The 20,559-nt window shown below is 34.0% G+C and overlaps 2 protein-coding genes across 4 annotated transcripts; one reads left to right on the top strand and one right to left on the bottom strand.

Moving 5' to 3' along the window:
* Positions 1-3,568: 3,568 nt before the first annotated feature.
* LOC111879107 (uncharacterized) lies at positions 3,569-7,352 on the top strand. Of its 3 annotated transcripts, XM_023875585.3 has the most exons (16): positions 3,569-3,782; positions 3,909-4,018; positions 4,108-4,503; positions 4,578-4,655; positions 4,805-4,860; positions 4,933-5,052; positions 5,149-5,219; positions 5,291-5,384; positions 5,488-5,697; positions 5,798-6,052; positions 6,170-6,278; positions 6,386-6,453; positions 6,548-6,617; positions 6,698-6,772; positions 6,873-6,964; positions 7,115-7,352. In XM_023875585.3, exons 3-16 carry the CDS (start codon positions 4,201-4,203, stop codon positions 7,215-7,217), a joined length of 1,704 nt encoding a protein of 567 aa, XP_023731353.1. In that variant the 5' UTR covers positions 3,569-3,782; positions 3,909-4,018; positions 4,108-4,200; the 3' UTR covers positions 7,218-7,352. The 3 variants fall into 3 exon arrangements, with proteins under 3 accessions (XP_023731353.1, XP_023731351.1, XP_023731352.1); XM_023875583.3 differs by lacking the exon at positions 3,909-4,018 and having other exon boundaries at positions 3,570-3,782; XM_023875584.3 differs by lacking the exon at positions 3,569-3,782 and having other exon boundaries at positions 3,803-4,018.
* A 3,374-nt stretch (positions 7,353-10,726) lies between these two features.
* Positions 10,727-14,204, bottom strand: LOC111879050 (uncharacterized). The gene is made up of 3 exons (XM_023875525.3): positions 13,825-14,204; positions 13,076-13,302; positions 10,727-13,011 (listed from the first exon to the last, which is right to left on the bottom strand). Exons 2-3 carry the CDS (start codon positions 13,298-13,300, stop codon positions 11,044-11,046), a joined length of 2,193 nt encoding a protein of 730 aa, XP_023731293.1. The 5' UTR covers positions 13,301-13,302; positions 13,825-14,204; the 3' UTR covers positions 10,727-11,043.
* Between the last annotated feature and the right edge of the window lie 6,355 nt (positions 14,205-20,559).

Raw genomic sequence — 20,559 nt, 5'->3', positions numbered from 1 at the left:
TCATTTTATCACACATCAACTATTTCATCTACTCATGTTTTACTCAACATTTTCGTAGATATAAAAATACATATACATTTAAAACATATACCTCACATTAACAGACAAAAAATAACGGCCTGGACTCGCTTTGAACCAAAAGAGATGTTGCTTGATTCGAGTATGCTTACTTTACAAAGCAACACCTTCCGACCCCGGCAACGCCGGAGAATCCTTTCTAGTTTATATTAAATATTTCATATCTATGTGTAAGATGACTGTAACTATGCACTCACTTGTTAAAGTGGTGATTCCAACTTGGACAACGCTTCACTTCTTAATAATATAATTTCCTTCGACGAAACCTAATATTATTACCCCTAGATTTTAATCTAATATTTATCGCAACTATTTACGAGCGATATTGTTTTATAAGCGTTAAACAATACTTTTTAACCACTATGTACAGACAGAGGTCAGACATGAAACACCGGAGGGTATGACCATTTTGGCCTTGTAGCACTTCTGAAATCCAACAACCCTATGCGACCCTTCAAACTAGAATCCCCGTATCGCGAGTAGTTAAAAGATATTATAATAACACTCTTTATATTATATTTTATAATATAGATTTTGTTTATAAGATCATAATATCGATAATAAATTTAAACTTAAGCTATACTTAAAGTAGGGTAAACATAACTCACTTACCGGGAGGTTTGGCTAGAAACCGGGCTCTGCGGGGGCAGAACTTTCCGAGCCGAAAAACTCTTTTTCTTGGAGCCTTCTGGCGCAATGGGGCTTTCCTATAGCACTTAGAAGTTACTAGGGCTTTGGGGGGGCTTTATAGAGATGTTAGAGAGGGAAAGAGAGGCTAAGGTGTGAGAAATGAAGGCATCTCTCGCATGTTATTTATAGATGGGCTGGTCCACGGTGTGAATGGCGCTCTTCGGAGGAACGATGCGTGTTCCCGGTACGCTGCACATACGAGGGTACGCAATGCGTACGAGGGGCATGTGTCCGAATTTGGATGGGGCGACGTGGATGATCCAGAGCCAAGCCTTGCGAGAACGCGGGGCGTAGAGCTCTTCTGCGGGGCGGGTTCACATGCATCTCGCATCAGCCACTTCCGATTTCTAAATTCCATAACTTTCGCATACGAACTCCGTTTTTGACGTTATTTATATCCATACGTAGATGGAGAAATACTCTACAACTTTCGTTTACACTTCGTGGCTAATTTTGATTTTATTTTTAAATTTATAGTTTTAACAGGCCAGAACAAGTAAAGTCCGTCAAAATTTTCATAACTTTGTCATCCGACGTCCGTTTTCGTCTGTCTTTTTATCATTGAGCTCCTATTAACGAGATCTTCTGTTCTTTTTTAGGTTGTTTCGGCTAAAAATCGGTCGATCTAATATTTGAATTTCGGGCTGCATAATACTATGCCAAATCTTAGAAAATCATAACTTCCCCATACGAAGTCAGATTTGGACGTTCTTTTTATACATGCTCTTGGTTTAATGTATACTATGACTTTTGCTTAGATTGCTAAGGCTAAAAAGTATTTTATCATAAACTCACTTTTTTTACGTCACACAACGTCGTGTCGGTTTTGTCGTGAAACTTCGACAAGTCATAACTTCTTCGTTATAACTCGGATTGCGGCGTTCTTTATATCTCCGGAATCCTTGTCACGACCACTACAACTTTCTTCATAGATATTGGGTTCATCTGTTATTTTATTTTTGACACTTATTTTTATTCTTAACTTATTATATCTTATAAATAAGTATAATGCACATAAAATCACATAATTCACATAATATTCAAGTAATTCCTTTTTATTACTCAAAAATAGGTTACAATTGTTCACCCTAAATATTACACTATACTACTAATGCTTAGCCAGAAACACGGGCGTTACACGTATTGGGTTAGAGTCATGTGTTTTTGGCTAAGTCTCAACTAGACTCGGCGTAGCGTAGAGACTGAGTATGTTGGGCGTATTAAGTCAGTTTGACCTTCTTTGACTTTTTGTCTTGCTGACTTTGACCTTTGACTAAGAGTTTTGACCAAGTTTGACTTAGGGGCATTTTGGGTATTTTGAGCAGTAGTTTGAGACTAGATCATTGTTTGTTGTATAGGTGACCGGTAGAGTTAGCAGTTGGAGCTGTAATCTGTTCAGCTACATTCCAGATTGAGAGGTGAGTTTTCCTTATTGTACTTGTGGGTCGAAGGCACCAATGTTGACCTAGTAGATTGTGTATTCTAATTTAGAATGTTGTTATGTTGTAGTGATATGTTAAGATTTGCATGATTACCTAGTTGTTGTTATGTGTATTATCTGTTATACATGTCGACATAGTGTAGTTGGGTTGAGATTATACTGTTTTGTGCTGCCGGTCAACAAACCCGAGAAATCTAACCGAGAGGTTGTGGGCCAGAAGGGGGCAATCCAACCATGAGTTTGTGGTTCGGGGCAATCCAACTGGAAGGTTGTGGGCCAGGGGTAATCCAACCGGAAGGTTATGGACTCAGTATCTATTATTTGTATATGTTCTGTTGTGTGGTATTTAGGGAAACTTACTAAGCTTCGTGCTTACAGTCTTATATTATGGTTTCAGGTACATCAGATGATCGAGGCATGACGAAGATTTGATTGTACATATCCTTCATTTTTTATGAAATTTGTTCTTGGGATACTCTGATTTGTGACTTTGACACTTTGGAAGCTATGTTTTGTAAACAATTATGTTTTTGTTTGTTTTTGAAAAATGAAAATTTCACCTTGATTTTTGAGATGTTAAAAATTGACTTTATCATATAAAAATGTTTAGCGGTACAATTTATTGCACGTTTGCTTTCTCACTCGTTATACAGTGATAACTATGTTCTAATATATTTATTCTATATTTTAAAAAATCTAAAAAATTGCAAAGTATATTTCGTAGCTCTTAGATTGTAAAAACATAAATGTAATTGTTTATTCGAGTTAATTCATTCGCGTGGAATGCAAAAAAATTATTCGTAAACTAACGAAATAAAATTATGCTTATTTAATTAACCAAACCTAAACAACCAAACTTCATTTGGTTATTATTCACTTTTAGGGATTTTTTTACACACCACTCGAAATACATGTAGGGTCGCTATAGCTCCATAGTTTCTCACCATTATATAACTCCTTTTTATATAATACCCTAACAATCTAACATGATGAATCTATTTAATTAGTTTATTTAGATCAACTTCAAGATTTATTGTTATTTTGGATATGAGTATGATGCAAGTTTTTTCCTTAGAATGTTTTATTTATGTCAAAGATATCTAAAAATATTAGAAAACTTTAGTCCACTTAAAAAATAATAGACCTTTTAGGATTTTACAAAAACAAACAGCTTAGCTTATAAAAGTTAACGTAATATTAAAAAACTTTAAACTTTCACAAGTTTTTTTTGGATAGTGGATATACAAACACTAATACACTCAAATAAGGAATACAGAGCATTGGGGTTGGGCTACGTATACAAATTGCCTTTTTTTTACCTCGATTTAAATGTCAATGTCACTTGAGATTCTATCTTTTACTGTGAATACTCCTACAAAATCATAGTTTCCAAGAGGATAATTCTTACAGACACATTAACAGCAGTTGGATCCAACCAAGAAGACAAACAAGACCTCTGTAGTCTGTACACTGGTTTCACCCCAAGTTCTACCCAAAGCCAGCAACTTGTCGTCGTCGTCGTCTCTTTCTATCTCGGAATACATATATAGCTCCATAGTTTTCACCGATTAAGGTATGTATGTGTTATGATATCGTAAACATAATGCATCTATTTGTTAATTCGTTTAGCATGACTCGAGATGTTCTGTTATTTTGGATATGATTCTGATGCATGTTTTTCTCTTATTTAATTACATAGCTCGAATCGATAGTTTTTACAACACTCAATGATTCAGTATCATGTCATTGATAGAGACGTAGAATACCTTTTCAATTTCATATAAAGTTGACTAATAGGGATATAATTCGGTAAACTTTGCTCAGCCCCCCTAGTTGCCCTAAATTCTTTTTGTCGGTTAAATTCGAAGCTCAATGGATTCATTTTTGACGTTGTGAAGGTGTTTGAGGGCTTGAAAACGTCCGACGACGGGTTTTGAACTTCTCTGAGTTGACAGAATAGAAGGAATAGGAGGGTAGTGATACTGATTGCGATGTATCGGCCAGTGTCAGCCATAACCGATCATGGTGGACTCCCCACTGAAAGTGGAGATACTGTTGTGACACTTGACCAAGTTCCTCGATGGATTGATGGTGATTTAAGATATTCTGATGAAATTGAAGATCCCAGTTCACATTTTCCAGACCCTTTAGCTTCATCATCTGAGGCAGAGAGTAGCGGGACAGGAATTGTTTCAAGGTTTCCAGTTGATCATGAAGTTAACTCAAAGATTTATCTGTGGAGAGGAAACCCTTGGAATATGGAGGTTGATGCTGTTGTCAACTCCACAAATGAGGTGAGCTCTTATCATTCTGAATTTGTCCAAATTGACTCTTTCATCTAACTGTATATTATCGAATTCCTTTACAGAACATGGATGAAGCACACTGTAGCCCTGGTTTGCATGCTGCATCAGGGCCTGGTCTTGCTGAAGAATGTTCAACACTGGTAACTTACCTTTCTACTTACACCTTTTAATGTTTGTGTAAATGATCAAAACAATCAAGTTCTTGGTTTAGCTACATCTTTGTCTATATCACAATCAAGAAGACTTCTAAAATACCATAATAATCTGATGTAACCTTTGACTTTCATAGGGTGGCTGCAGAACAGGGATGTCTAGAGTTACTAATGCATATGATCTACCTTCAAGGTATGCATTAGATTGTATGATTTCACTTTTAGTTGACCATATTGAATAATATGCTTTTGATTTTTCTTTTAGGAGGATCATACATACTGTGGGGCCTAAATATGCTGTAAAATATCATACAGCTGCAGAAAATGCTTTGAGTCACTGCTATCGTTCTTGTCTAGAACTTCTCATTGAAAACAGACTTCAGAGGTTTTCCCATACCCAATAATTATTTATCCCTTTTTATGTGGTGGTTGTATATATGGCGACACTTGACCTTATTGCCCCTCAAATTTATATACACAGCATTGCTATTGGCTGTATATACACAGAAGCAAAATATTATCCACGAGAACCAGCTGCACATGTAGCAATAAGTAAGAAAAACCTTTAAATTCCCTGTTTCTTTTGTAAAGATTATAAATATTCTAATTCTTATATATATCAGGAACAATTCGCCGGTTTCTTGAGAAACAAAAGGATAAAATCACAGCAGTGGTCTTTTGTACAACTACAGCAAATGATACAGATATATATAAAAGGTTAGCTTTGATTTTTTTTTTTCTTTGAATATGGTCAGGATAAAGTTTTGATTTTTTTTAATATCCATCTAAGCACTTTCTCTTTGATTTCCTTTTTGCTTAGATTGCTTCCACTCTACTTTCCACGCGATAGAAATGAGGAAAGTTTTGCAATTATGAAGCTTCCTGCTGATGTTGGGGATGAAAATGGTGAGACTCTTATAGATGAAAGAAAAATCAGAATAAAATCTTTACCCAATGTGAAGAAGAGTGTTCCAAAACCTCGCAAAGCTTTGATAGATGTTCCTATCAATGATCGTGGGTTGACCAGAAGGTTAGTCAACTCAAAAACTCGTTGTGTTTTACTATTATTTTAGCAGATTGAGATAACAAAAGAGACAGGTGGATAATTAAACTTATTGTTTTCATAAAAGGAACTCTTCATCATATTTGGATTCATATCTGGATCCAGATTTCATGTCTCTAATCATGGATCCAGATCAAAGACGAAAAGAACAATGGGAAAAAACAGCAAAAGCACAAAACGGGTTCAAATTGGGTAAAATTCTAGGGTTTGGTGATGTTGGTGGGCCCCCACTTTCAGCTGCTGAAGAGTACTCACTCCATTCTAGATACCTTGCAAAAGCAAATTCTAGGAATCTTTCTGAAATAGCAGAAATGAAGATTGTGTAAGTGGTGTATTTCACTTTCAAAAAGTTTATATTTATAATTTTATATAATTATATTGAATCATATATACTGAAAGTACATTGCTATTATTGGTTACATATTACTTTTTGTTTTAGGTATCGAGGGGGAGTAGATAGTGAAGGTCGTCCAGTTATGGTTATAGTTGGAGCACATTTTCTTCTTCGTTGTCTTGATCTTGACAGATTTGTACTCTACATAGTAAAGGTAATATTAATAATAAATTGAAAATTTTCAGAATAGATGAATTGTATTAAGTTTTGATGAATAAGGAATAAGAATGTGTGTTTTTCTTGTGAATGTTGGAATTACAGGAATTTGAGCCCTTGATACAGAAGGCGTATAGCATTGTTTACTTTCACTCTGCTGCATCTTTACAAGTGTGAGTACTCTTTAAGCCATATAATTAATTTTTATGCATTGACTAGTAAACATGCTTTATCTTTTGATGTAAATCAAGTTGATGGAATTAACAGGCAACCAGATCTAGGATGGATGAGGAAATTACAACAAATACTTGGTAGGAAAAGTCAGCGGAATCTCCATGTAAGCAATGGTTTTAAAGTGAATTAATTACCAATTTTTTTTTTATTTTTTTTAAATATTTTTTATATATATGCAAACAGGCAATCTATGTCCTCCATCCAAGTTTTGGACTGAAGGCTGCAGTTTTCACAATGCAACTCTTAGTAGACAACATGGTATGCCATGCCCTAACATTCTTGACTTTTTGGAAGAAAAAAATAAAAATAAAGATTTACATAAATAATATGTAAAAAATGGAAATGAACTTGCTTACAGGTGTGGAAGAAGGTTGTATATGTTGAGCGGCTTCTTCATCTCTTCAAATATGTTCCTCGTGAACAGCTAACCATCCCGGACTTTGTTTTCCAGTTGAGTGTTTATTTTAATATTTTACTTTTTTTTTTTTTTACTAAATTAACTTGACATGAATGTTCATGTGTGATGTGTTGGTTTATTTTAGGTTTATAAATGATGATGTCATAATTTGAATTTTTATTTAATGGGTTTTTGCATTTTAGGCATGACCTGGAAGTGAATGGAGGGAAAGGACTTGTTGTGGATCCAAGAACAAAATATGTATATAATCGACCCGGGGGAAAGTCTGAAAATGTGATCATTTAAATTTTTGGTAATTTTGTTCTAGAAATTGATTTTGGAGTATCCATGTGAATAGTTTTTTGGTTGTGATTTGTTATTACTTTGTGTAAGAGTTGTCTTGAATAAATTAGGTGGTGATTGTGCTGTGTTTGTGCAAAATCTTGAAAGTAATTGCAACTATTGTTTATCTAGAACAAGAGAAACAGTGAGGTAGGTAGAAACGAATTTCTGATTATGTGACTTATAAATATATCATTAAAACTCTGGATAAATTGCATTTTGACAAAAAGAAATGAAAAAAGGCCGGAACTTTGTTTCACAGCGGGTTGGAGAATTCGGGTCAAAAAGATAATTGCATTCCAGTCCGTAGATTTTTAAAGTTTTGATATTAGAAATTTGCCATGGAAACTCTCTGAAATTCACAGATACGTATAATAATGGGTCTCTACTTGTTTATCACGTTGGATACATTAATTGCTTAAAATTTCTAAATATTAAGGCTGTGTATGGGTCGGTTTGGGTTGGTTTTGGACCCAAACCCAACCCAATTCATAAATGGTCGGTTTCTGGTTTTCAGAATCCAATAAGATCGGTTTCTGGTCGGTTCGGTTTCTCGGGTTCTGAGGTCGGTTTTCCGGTTTCTTGGGTTCATCACATATACTCACGGGTTCTAAGTTTAAACCCATGGGTTTTCGGTTTTAACCCATTTTATATAAACGAAACAACAAACTAAATACTTAAAAAAACACCAAATTGAAGTTAAATACTTACAAAAACATAAGTCTTACAATAAATAGTCTTTTACAAGTTACAACAAAAGACCACAATAGTCTATTACAACCAAAACACAATGGGTGGTTTCTTGGATTGGGTGGGTCGGTTTCTTGGGGCGGTTTGTCGGTTTTAAGTATGGGTCGTTTTCTTGGGTTAGATCGGTCGATTTCTGGGTAAAAACCAAAACCGAACCCGATTTTCGGTTTTTGAAATATCAAACCCTAACCGTCGGTTTTGCTTCGGTTTCGGTTTTTTCGGTTCCGGTTTCGTCGGTTTTTCGGTTTTTTGGTTTGGGTTTGCTCACCCTTACTAATACATGTTTGTCTTGTATTCAGGTCTAGGGACCTAGTGAGGTTGTATAATTTCACATTTAAAGTGGGCTCCAAAATAGTTATGTTAGAAACCTAACACCAACAAATTAATTGCTTTTTTTTTAACCGGCAAATTTTATTAAAAGCAACCCCCTAACAAGAAGATAAAGGGTGCCAGATTACAATTCAGCTTTGTAGCTGAGAATTATAGAAAATAAAAAGGAGTTTTTAGCCATTCCCCCCAAATCAAATTTCCTTTCCCATAACGATGCTTAATCCAAATATGAACCATTGATCTAATTCCTTCAAACACCAATTCCCGGGAAGCGAATTTTGTGTTAAATACTCTCTCATTTTTAGCTCTCCAAATACCCCATAGTGCACCAGAAATGATTGAATGCAATGTTTTCTTTCGTTTTAGACATTCCTCAGATATTGTTGTGGCAGTTAACAACTCCTTTACCCTAGAACATCGTTGAGGTTTGACACCACACCATTCCCATATCCGGTTCCAAATTTCTACAGCGAAGGGACATTCCAGTAACATGTGATCCGCTGATTCCATTCCATATACACAAGCACTGCATTGTAAAGATTGGACTTGAACTCCCCTTTTAGAAAGAGTGGGAGCAGTTGGGATTTGGTCCCATCTTGCCCTCCAAATAAAACAACTTACTTTGATGGGTATCCATTTATTCCATTGAAATATTCCATCGGGAATCATATGGCTTGCCCGATCAATCCTCCCCCTTAAGGACTGTCCATCCATTTCAAAATTCGATTCCCATCCCGTTCCCTCTTGGTCTCGCCGAATAACTTTAGAACCTACAATATTTAATTCCTCAAGTGCAGTTTTGCAATTATCTATGTTTTTCCACACACCACATATATCTAGATGACATCCTAGATGGGAGCTGCGTGTCAATTTTATGAATACCTTTTATAATCCTTGCCCATAATGCACACCTCTCCTGTAGAAATTCCATCTCCATTTTGATAATAATGCCAAGTTCAGTGACTTAATGGACTCGAGACCTAGTCCGCCCACCTCTTTTGGAGCAAGGACTTTTTCCCATGCCACCCATCGGATTTTTGATGTGTTATTTGATCCTCCCCATAAGAAATTCCTCCTTATTCTCTCCATGGTTTCAATAACCCCCAAGGGAGCTGCAAAAATTGATAAGTAAAAAGAGGGAAGACTCCCAAGGACTGACTTTGCTAATGTCACCCTCCCCCCAAAACTCAAAGTCTTTGATTTCCATCCAGAAAGTTTGTTGTTAATTTTTTCAATCACTGGCTTCCAGGAGTTTTTGCGGTTCATATTCGCGCCTACTGGAACCCCGAGATACTTGAAAGGAATTGAGCTCGGCTCACATCCCAAAGGTGACGACCATCTTTCTACCTCATGAGGATCAACACCTGTACCATAAACTTTAGACTTATTGAAATTAACACTCAACCCAGAGGATACTTGAAAACACTTAAGTATCCTTGCTAAGTTCTTTATATTTTGTTTTGACCATTCACCAATAAAAAGGACATCGTCAGCATAAAATAGGTGAGAGAGCTGAATAGTAGAGTTAGGAATAGATATTCCCTAGAAAACTCCTTTTGATACTGCTCCCTTTAACGTAATATTTAATCCTTCCATAACCAGTATAAAAAGAAAGGGAGATAGGGGGTCTCCTTGCCTTACGCCTCTCTCTAGTTGGAATTCTGCCGTTGGACATCCGTTCACCAAAACCAATGCCCTAGCTGACTCTAAGCATCCCTTCATCCAAATTCTCCATTTTATTCCAAAATTCATTTGTTGCATCATAGAGTCAAGGAAGTTATAATTCACCGAGTCGAAGGCCTTGTTGTTTGGTGATACGACCCGACCGGCTCAACCGGGTCGAGTCATTTTGGGTTGGGCCATTTATTTATTTTTTTTAAAACTTTTAGGGGTTTCGATTTGTTTTCTAATTAATACTAGGTTTTTTCCTGCATTAGGATCCCTGTAACTAGGCTATATTTATTATTTTCATCAGAAGTTGATTAATAAAAACCCTTTTAGAGATTCAACTGCAATCCTGTCAAAAAAATTTAAGAGACCTAGGAACTATTTATTTTCATTATTAAATGACACACGTTGTTCTTGAGAGTTGTGTTGAGGCTTATCCTATTCACTGTTCCAGTGTTCCTTCATTATTGCTTCTATTAAATAAGTCATTTTGAGCATCTTTAATAAAGAATTGAAATATTTTTATATTATTGAAACGTGAACTTAAAGTTTTATGTGCAGAATTTGTCAGATTTAAATCATCATTTATTGATAATAATAAAAATATATATATACCATCTGTTTGTGCAGCTTTTTTAATCACAAGTTACTTGTTCTTTATCGTAAAATTGGGTTCGAGGGTCAGGTCATATATTGGTGGTCAATAGTTTTGAAGTCGTAAAACATTTGAAAACACATCTGATCATCATTTTACACGAAACAAACCTTGGTTGGACATTTCATCAAACACTTTGACTGCACTTTTCAATGTACCTAAACACATTGCCAAATTGAGTTGTTCACTTGATTGGTAATCTTACCATGACATCACGACCAACAACCACAATTCCTTTTTTTTTTCCAACGAATCTATGAACTAATCACGTGTCAATTTGATCATCGTATGTATCAAAAAGAACCCACGAAACATCTGTAACAATAGAGAACACACACCACACCAGGCTTACTTACATCACCTGAATCCATGGTTCAGATTTCAAGATCATGTCGACTGAACAGCAACCGCATTACCCACACCACATCTCTGTCTTCTGGGTCTTCTAGTTGTCTTCCCCCACCCTGTAAAGCTTCTTTCCTCCAACCCCACCACTGGTGGTGGTGGTGGCGGTGGTGTGGTGGCAGCTGTAGTTATCTCCACCGCCTTCCCCTTCCTCCTCCCCTGAGCCCCAACTCTCTTCCCATTCCTCTTCATTGTTCCAAAATTCCAAGAATGCCCTGTAGCTCTCATCAACCCTCCAAATATCTGAAGATCTTCAGTTATCTCATGTCTTGATAAAGACTCCATCCCCGGAAGGATATCCCTTTGGAAATCCCTCCGGGGCCTACCTCTTCTTGCCTGCCCTCTCCGGGGCCTGCTCCCAGGCCCCGGCCCCACCACCTCATCTGGTTCCTGTACATCAGGAACCAGAGGGGCAGGCATGTAATCTTCTTCTTTACTCTCTTCCATCTGTAAAGTCAACATCTCATATTCATCCGTCTCACGAGTTGCAAAAACCGTGTTTTTCTCAATCACCTCGACAAACCATAAAAGCGGATCATCATTTTCCGTGGGGCCCACTTGATCTTCTTGCTGACTGGATATCTCAACGATTGCTTCAACCGCAATCTTTTCAAGCTCTATGGTTTTCTTGTGTTCCTCCCCACACTGGATTGCTTCTTCCTCGATCTCTGAAACAGCGGGTGCTTCTAAATCTATCTCCATTGTCATCTTCTTCTTCGAGCTTTTTACAGACTCTGTTGTAACTGTAACTGTAACTAACAGTTCCTCATCCTCTGTCACACACGAATTCAAATCAAAATGATTCTTGAAATTCTTGATTTCTGCATCTGTTTCTTCCACATCAATCCGTTTCTCATCGATAACATCATCCCAAGCTACATTGATGTCGATCCCTCTTTTTTCAATTGATGCAGAGGTCGAAACAATAGAAGAAGAAGCATCATTTTTACAAAAGTTCCCAAAAATCGGAAACCCTAATAGCTTTTTATTATCTTTCTCCTTTGCTACATCACCATTTTTACAGATACCCGTTTCAGATTTAAGCCATGGAAAAACAGTTTGATCGCATTTTCTTGACTCGTCTTCATTATCAGACAAAATTTGAATAGTATTCAAGTCCATACCCTTGGTAGTAGTATCTGTTAAATCTATAAAGTTTGAACCTTTAAATTTCTTTTGGGACCCATCATCAATCTTTTTGCAGTTTCGATAATCAAATACTTCTTTTGACCCAGATGAAGACCCGTGAAAAAACCGGTCCCCGTGACACCCATTTCCAGTAGTAGAAGATAGAAACGAAGGGTATTTTTGTAATTTGCGAGTCAAGCCATCTGAGGTGGTAATAAACGGGTATGCATTGGAAGTGGTGAAGATCGAAGGGGTTTGATTATCTTGAATTTTTGAAGAAATTTCAGAATAAGTTCCTCGATGATGATGATGATGAACTTCTTTACCATGGAAATGGTTGAATGCTGGTTGAAGGTAAACAGGTACATTAAGATCAGTCAACCCGTTTGACCGCATACAATGTTGACCAGATGGAGAATTTCTGTAACCATTTTCAAGAAATGTTTTTACTCCATTTTTAGGTAAGTAGCTTGAAATTTCAGATGCATGGTTATCAAAAACTTGTTCATCATCTTCTGGTTCAATGTATTCATGGGCTGGAAGTTGAAGATCAAATAACTTTTTTCTAACTTTTGAAGGTCTACTACAATCGATTATCTCACAGTCCTTTGAATCATTATTCCCTTTTGAATAACTTATAGGAGGAGAATTACTTATGTCAACTCCAAAAATGGAAGGTCCAGAAATCTGCCATTTTTGAGGTGGCATGAAGCTTGAAGAAGATGATGTGTCAATGGGAATCTGGTATTTGTTAAACTCCTTTCTTTTAGCCTCTTCCATCATGTCTCTTTGTCTACTGTAAAGCCGATGGAGTTCATAAACCTGAAAATCAAATGAATTAATTGTCGTTTATGAGCATTTAATTGAAAAAGTAAAAAACGTATACCTGGTTCTTAAATATGGCTTCGTGTTGAAGCATTTTTTGTTTTAATTCGGCTTTTTCATGAGCTATATAGGGATCTGTGATGGTTCTTGGAATAAAATTATTGTAATAATGGCTGTTCGTGAAGGCGTTATCACCATAAAAGAGATGCCAGCTGTTGCTATTGGAATCTTCATTGACATTTCTCATGGAGTAAAACGAGTTCTTGTAGTGTACTTCTGTTCCCATTCCTGCAAATTAGTCAATCACATTTTGCGATGTTAATGGTGCTAAAAAGATGAAGTATCGACTTAGATAACAGACAATTAGGCATATCAAGAACCCTAACTATTCGTAAAGAAACTTGTAAAAAAAAACTTCTCCTTTTGCTGCTTAATATGAATTTGAGAATCTAGATTAGATATATCTAAACAAAGAAAGAAGGGAACTGGATAAGAGTTGGTAAATGTTATTAAAAAGACCTAAATCAAGATACTTGATACAAATTAAGAACCCTAAATTGTTACGCTCTGGTGACATAATTAGAGTCCATTTCTATTTTTTGAGAATTCGACCCTGGTACTATTCATTGATGAATTTATAACTTTTTGTAATTTAATGTAATACAGTAATAATTAACATTTTCTATATACCCAAATCCATTATTTTATCATTTTTTGTAGATTACAAGAAAAGATAAAAGAGAAACGGATTATTATGAAACCCACGACATTCATGAATCAAAAAAGCAGGAAACTGAAAGTAAAATTTACCTTAGAGCCACATCGTTCTTGAAAAAGTTAGATTTGGTTGAATCGTTCAACTATTCTCTTCCACAGCATATGAACTCGGGAAATCTTGAAATAGCAGTAAATATCAAAAATAGCTAAAAATTGGCAGGTGATGTAGTAACTACAAATGGATGCTAATCATGATTAGAAGATACAGCACCACCATTGAAGGAGCTTAGATCATCACTTCATGGCTGTGAGAAAAACAATGAAGATTTTCGATCTGCTGGGCCAGTCGCTCTCTCTCTCTCTCTCTCACTATGAAAAGAAAGAGGGTTTTTTAGAGAGAGAAAGTTGGGGGTTTTCTTTTTAGGAGAGAGAGATCCCAGATAAGAAATCTTCACACAAACAAACGACCTTCTAAGAACAGTGACATAAATTTTGTCAACATCTGTTCTATTTTTATTCTCTTCTTTTCCTTTAAAATCTCTCTCTCTCTCTCTCTCTCTCTCTCTCTCTCTCTCTCTCTCTCTCTCTCTCTCTCTCTCTCTCTCTCTCTCTCTCTCTCTCTCTCTCTCTCTCTCTCTCTCTCTCTCTCTCTCTCTCTCTCTCTCTCTCTCTCTCTCTCTCTCTCTCATTAACCATTTAATCAAAAAATTATGTTATTTCAATTTTAAAGCTTATTTTTTATTAATAAAAAAACTAAAAATACAGAAATTCATAATTTTTTATCTTTATTCTAATAACATCAATTTCGATAAAGAAAATTTACTCTTTTTTTTCATCAAATTCATAGTGTGAATCTTTGCAGATTCATAACGTGAATCTGAATTCGCACGGTGAATCCTAAAAATATATAATTTATTTTTTAGCATTCATAATGTAAAGTTATGAATTTAGATCTTTTTAGGTTTTTTTTTTCTGAGAAAAAATAAGCTCTAAAACTTGAAAAAAAATATTTGGTTCTTTGGAAAACCATTTATAATGGTTCGTTATTGAACTTTTTTTTTTCTTTTTTTTTCTCTCTCTCTCTTTATATATATATATATATATATATATATATATATATATATATATATATATATATATATATATATATATATATATATATATAGTCCCAATAGAAGTTACTGACATGGTTCTTCCATCGGTGATCTACTGTTCCCTCTTAATTGCAAATGTCCATGCTTTGATTCGAAAACCCTAGCCAGTGATGAATCCCCAGGAAGAGAGGACTACGAAATTCATCCTCCCTTCAGTCCAGTTTGAAACCGTCCCAACAACGAACACCTTCTTACTGCAAGGCTTTTCTCTGCCCTTCCATTAGAATCCACTCTGGGTCGGAGGAGCAGTTAGTCCAAAGTCTTAAGCAGTTGAGATATTGAAGAACAAACATTTGCTTGAATATATATATATATATATATATATATATATATATATATATATGTGTGTGTGTGTGTGTGTGTGTGTGTGGCGAATTATCAAACGTTGCACAGGAGGGTTGAGATTTATTCTCATGATCTCATTATATATATATATATATATATATATATATATATATATATATATATATATACTAGGCGAATCCCGGTGCGTTGCGCGGGAATAAAATTATATAGTTAAAATAATAACTTTTACCAAATTATTATCTAATATTTCTACTTTGAAACAAAATATTAGTACTAAAGCAAACATATAGTTAACATATTAGTTTTATTAAACATTATAGTTTAATTTTTAAGTCATTGTGATATATACAATTATTTGATAATTTTATAAACCATTTAATATTCTATAAATTATATATCAAATGAATGATAATATAATGAGTAACAAAACGTATGAACAAAAATATGAACTGCAGCTTTTAGTAACATAAAAATAGAAAACATCTATTATAACATTTGTATTAAAAAAGATATGTATACAACGAATAATAAAAAATATGAAAAATAAATACTATAACTTTTAATAACATAAAAACACTAAAACATCTATTATAACATTTATATTAACTCTTCATATTTAAATCACAAATCTTTTAAAATACATTAATGTTTTTAATGAGAAAAACTTTACAACCTTATAAAAGAAAGAGAAAAAAAAATTATTAGTGAGTACTAATTAATAATCATAAGTTCAAAACTTTTGAGTTGTAACTAATAAATATACATAAATTAGAAAACTCTTGAGTTGTAGTGTGAGTTTCAAATGAATGCGGTACTTGAAAATCTATTATTATGATTATTATTATTATATTCGTGTAAATAATTGGTTTTGATGCATCATTTTAATCTCTTCAATTATTAAACATAAAGATATTTAATTATAAATTTATAACATACATAGGTGCATATACATGATAAAAGAAATCACATAATATATATATATATATATATATATATATATATATATATATATATATATATATATATATATATATATTCGTAAATGTCATGTAATTCTTGTCGTAGTAATATGGATAAATTACTTTCATATGAAGAAAATATCATGATAAGTCTATCATAATTATATATCAAATGTTCAAAATTATGTTATCTTTTAAATATTGCCTTTTAAATATGTTGTGTAGGATAACCCAACAAAAATATAATAGAAAATAAACATAATCAAAATATAAAAACTACAATCAAATAAATAAGAGCATTGGGTAGTTGAATATATAAATAAAGATGTTACATAAACATACATTTAAATCAAAAGAAAAAAAAACTAACATTCGTCAACTTTGCTAAAAAAAACTTATATCCATTTTATGAATCTTTTTTCTTCATTTAACATCATTCAACCATAGAAACTTGATGATAATTCTTCACTAACCTGCAATTAAAATATTTTTCTTGAAAAAAAAAAAGAATCAGAAAGATATTCCAAGCAAAACATTGATGTTTGGAGAGTCATATTAAAGATTGAATAATACACACAAATCACATATAAAGATTAGATGAGAAACTGAATTTAAAGAAAAAATAGAAAAGCTTCATTTGTTTTGGTTGAAAAAAAAATCATATTACAATTACCATCGATGCGACATAACCCATTTTTTTCAAATCATCATATTTGAATCGACATAACTCATTTGTTCAAATCATCATATTTGGATCGTGAATGCTCGAACTACATGAAAACTTTTGAATCACAATATCTTCAAATCTTTCTTACATGTAAGATTTTATATAACACAAAAGACACAAAAGATTGACATTTTTATACTAAACTTTTCACTGAATGCTAATTAAACATAATATAAGTTATAAAACTTTTGAGTGTTAAATCATAATTAAGAAAACTTTTGAGTTGGATTAGTTAAAAAAGGGGGTTTCAAATGAATGTGGTTTGAGGAAGTTAAAAAATGGAGTTTCAAATGAATGAGATTCAAGAAAAAATGTTAGTTTTATAAGTATGTATGTATGTATGATATATATATATATATATATATATATATATATATATATATATATATATATGGCGAATTATCATACGTTGTATAGGAGGGTTGAGATTTATTCTGACGTTCTCATTCTTTTTAGTGTTCTAAAATCAACCAACCTCTATACATGGTTATATATGGGTGAGTTCAAATGAGATCATGAAATTTTATAAAATATGGGGACATAATCGTAGTCACTCATTTTAGATATCAAAAAAATATATTCTAAAATGTAAAATAAAGGGAAAAATTCATTTTTTTTAATTATTATTTTCGTCATTTTTTATTTAGAAAAGAAATTACCGTCTTTTTTTTCATTATATGGAAAAAATTTAGAATTTATAGAATATTCTAATGCTATACTACATATTTACAGTATAAATATTCAAAAATAAATGTTATAATATTATAATATTCTATTTAAATAGTTAATATATTCTAATAATCTACTAGAATTGTTAGAATATGTTATATCTTCTACAAGAATATAGCATGTAAAATTATGTTAGAATATTTCATGTATATATACAAAAAACAGTAATTCTTTTTATTTTTTATAATTTTAATTTTTTTTTTTGGATAAAAAAATGACGAAAATAATCTTTTAGAAAATTTTAAAATTTTCCATTTATTTTGCATTTTATAATTTTTTGATCTCAAAACTAAGTGGCTAGGATTTGGTCCACGTGTCTCACAGAAAGCTCATAGTCTCAAATGGACCTATATATATATATATATATATATATATATATATATATATATATATATATATATATATATATATATATATATATATATATATATATATATATATATATATGTGTGTGTGTGTGTGTGTGTGTGTGTGTGTGTAAAAATGACTATAGTAATGTAAGATGTGATTATTTGTGACTTCATGAAAATGATAAATTTAAGTCACTAAAATGTGATTGGATAAGTAAGTAAGTTCTAGAGAAGATATGCATAAGAAGATGCATTTTGGCCAAAAGTGTAAAATGAGAAGTTTTTTTTGTTATGGGGACAACTTTGTGAATTAATAGATTAAGATTTGTATTAAGTTGGTGAGAACTGACTTAATAGAGTTGTAGAACGTATCCCCACCTTTGTGTAGATTTAAAGATCATACAAAATGGGTTTAAGACGAAGAAGTTATAAGGGTTAGAAGTTAGAAGGAAAGTTGTCTCCAAGGCTGGAATTAGGGTGTAAACGAGCCGAGTCGAGCCCGAGCTTAATTAGGTTCGACTCGGTCTCGTTTAAGTTATAAGGGGACCGAGCTCGAGTTTGAATCGATTTGAGCTTAATTGCATCGAGCTCGGCTTAAGCTCGGGAACACAGACAAAATGGAGTTTGCTTTGCGTATTGTCCCAGATGATCTGACGAAAATAGACAGGTACGCAAAGGGACTTCCATGGGAGTATGCAGTGCCAATGTGATAGGCACTTACTTTGGAGGCAGTTATTTGGGCTAACAAGTTTGTTGAAGATATGATTAAGGGGAGAGCCGCCAACAAGGTTGAAGTTGGCGAAAAGAGAAAGTCTGAAGGAACTTCAGGTTCCAACAAGAAGAATAAGTTCTTGAAATCTGGTTCGATAAAATTCGGAGGAGGAGCCAAAGTGAAATGGTGTGACAAGTGTAAGAAGAAACATGCTGGGAAATGTAGCAAGGAAGTCACTTGTTACAAATGTGGAAATTTTGGGCATTATGTCAGTGAATGCACCTTTGTTAAGAAAGTCTGTTATGGGCACAACGAAGAAGGGCACATTTTGAAGGACTGTCCGAAAAAGAAAGAGGCAGTGAAGCCCAATCTTCCACCAAAGCCAAAAGCCAGAGCTTTCCAAATGAAATTGGAAGTTGCAAAGGATGCAACGGATGTCACTTCAGGTACCTTTCTTGTGAATGGATTACCTGCCAATTTATTGTTTGATTCCGGAGCGAATTACTCCTTTATATCACATAAATTTGGTGAAAGACTAGCATTGCCTATAGAAAAGCTAGATGATGCCCTAATTGTAGAAGTTGTTAGTGGCAAATTCATACTTGTTAGAGATTGTATTAGGAATATCGTCATTGACCTGAACGGAAACAAATTCCTTGAGAAGCTGTTACTCATTGAGGTAAACAGCTTCAGCGTAGTATTGGGAATGGATTGGCTTAGTGCCAATGATGCCGAAATATTATGCAAGAAAAGATAGTAAGAGTAAACCCACCTGGAAAGGAATCATTTATGGTATACGAAGATAAGCGCAGGGTAAATTCTGGAATCATTTCCCTAATGAAAGCCAGAAAATGTTTATTTAAAGGATGCACTTCATACTTGTCATTCGTGATCGATGCAAAGAAGGAGAAAAGGATATGCAAAGTATACCTGTTGTGTGTGACTATCCGGAATTTTTTCCTGATAATCTTCCTGAATTGCCCCATGATAGACAAGTGAAGTTTAGAATAGACTTGTTACCAGGAACAACACCAATATCAAAAGCCCCATATCGATTAGCACCGACAGAGATGAAGGAGCTTATGACGCAACTTCAGGAGTTGTGGGAAAATGGTTTTATTAGACCTAGTTCATCACCCTAGGGTGCTCCGGTGTTATTTGTGAAGAAGAAAGATAGGAGCATGAGATTGTATATAGATTACAGGGGGCTGAACAAGGCAACAATAAAGAATAAGTATCCGTTGCCAAGAATTGATGACCTGTTTGATCAATTTCAAGGTTCGATCTATTTCTCGAAGATTAATCTTAGGTCAGGATATCATTGGCTAAAGGTAAGAGAGCAGGATATTGAGAAGACTGCGTTCAGAACAAGATATGGACACTACGAGTTTTTGGTTATGTCATTTGGACTAACCAATGCTCCAGTAGCCTTCATGGATTTAATGAACAGGGTTTGTAAACCATTCCTAGATAAATTTGTGATAGTGTTCATAGATGACATTCCGATTTACTCGAAAAGCCAGGAGGAGCATGGCAGACACTTGCAAGAAGTGTTAGAAGTACTAAAGAAGGAGAAACTGTATGCGAAGTTCTTCAAATGTGATTTTTGGATTGAAGAAGTCCAATTTTTGGGTCATGTGGTTAACCAAGAAGGGATTATGACTGACCCAGCTAAGATTGAAGCTATAACAAAGTGGGAACAACAAAAGAGTCCTACGGAGATCAGAAGCTTTCTAGGATTAACTAGATATTATCAAAGATTTGTCCAAGGCTTTTCTTCGATAGCTGCTCCATTGACAGTTTTGAACCACAAGTGTGACATCCCCAATTTCACGGCCAGAAAATACCGATTTGTTTATGCTTTGTTTTTAAAATAAGAGTAATCTTTTAA

Source organism: Lactuca sativa, chromosome 3 (genome assembly GCF_002870075.4).
Source record: "Lactuca sativa cultivar Salinas chromosome 3, Lsat_Salinas_v11, whole genome shotgun sequence".
Classification (NCBI taxonomy): Eukaryota; Viridiplantae; Streptophyta; class Magnoliopsida; order Asterales; family Asteraceae; genus Lactuca; species Lactuca sativa.
This window is presented reverse-complemented; position numbering and strand designations above follow the sequence as displayed.

Excerpts from the sequence above, each read along its gene's own strand:
- LOC111879107 (XM_023875585.3), top strand. The coding sequence starts at position 4,201 with ATGTATCGGCCAGTGTCAGCCATAACCGATCATGGTGGACTCCCCACT. Across the intron at positions 4,504-4,577 it reads TTGTCAACTCCACAAATGAG|AACATGGATGAAGCACACTG; the intron begins GTGAGCTCTTAT and ends ATTCCTTTACAG. Across the intron at positions 5,385-5,487 it reads GATACAGATATATATAAAAG|ATTGCTTCCACTCTACTTTC; the intron begins GTTAGCTTTGAT and ends CTTTTTGCTTAG.
- LOC111879050 (XM_023875525.3), bottom strand. The coding sequence starts at position 13,300 with ATGGGAACAGAAGTACACTACAAGAACTCGTTTTACTCCATGAGAAAT. Across the intron at positions 13,012-13,075 it reads AAGCCATATTTAAGAACCAG|GTTTATGAACTCCATCGGCT; the intron begins GTATACGTTTTT and ends TTTGATTTTCAG.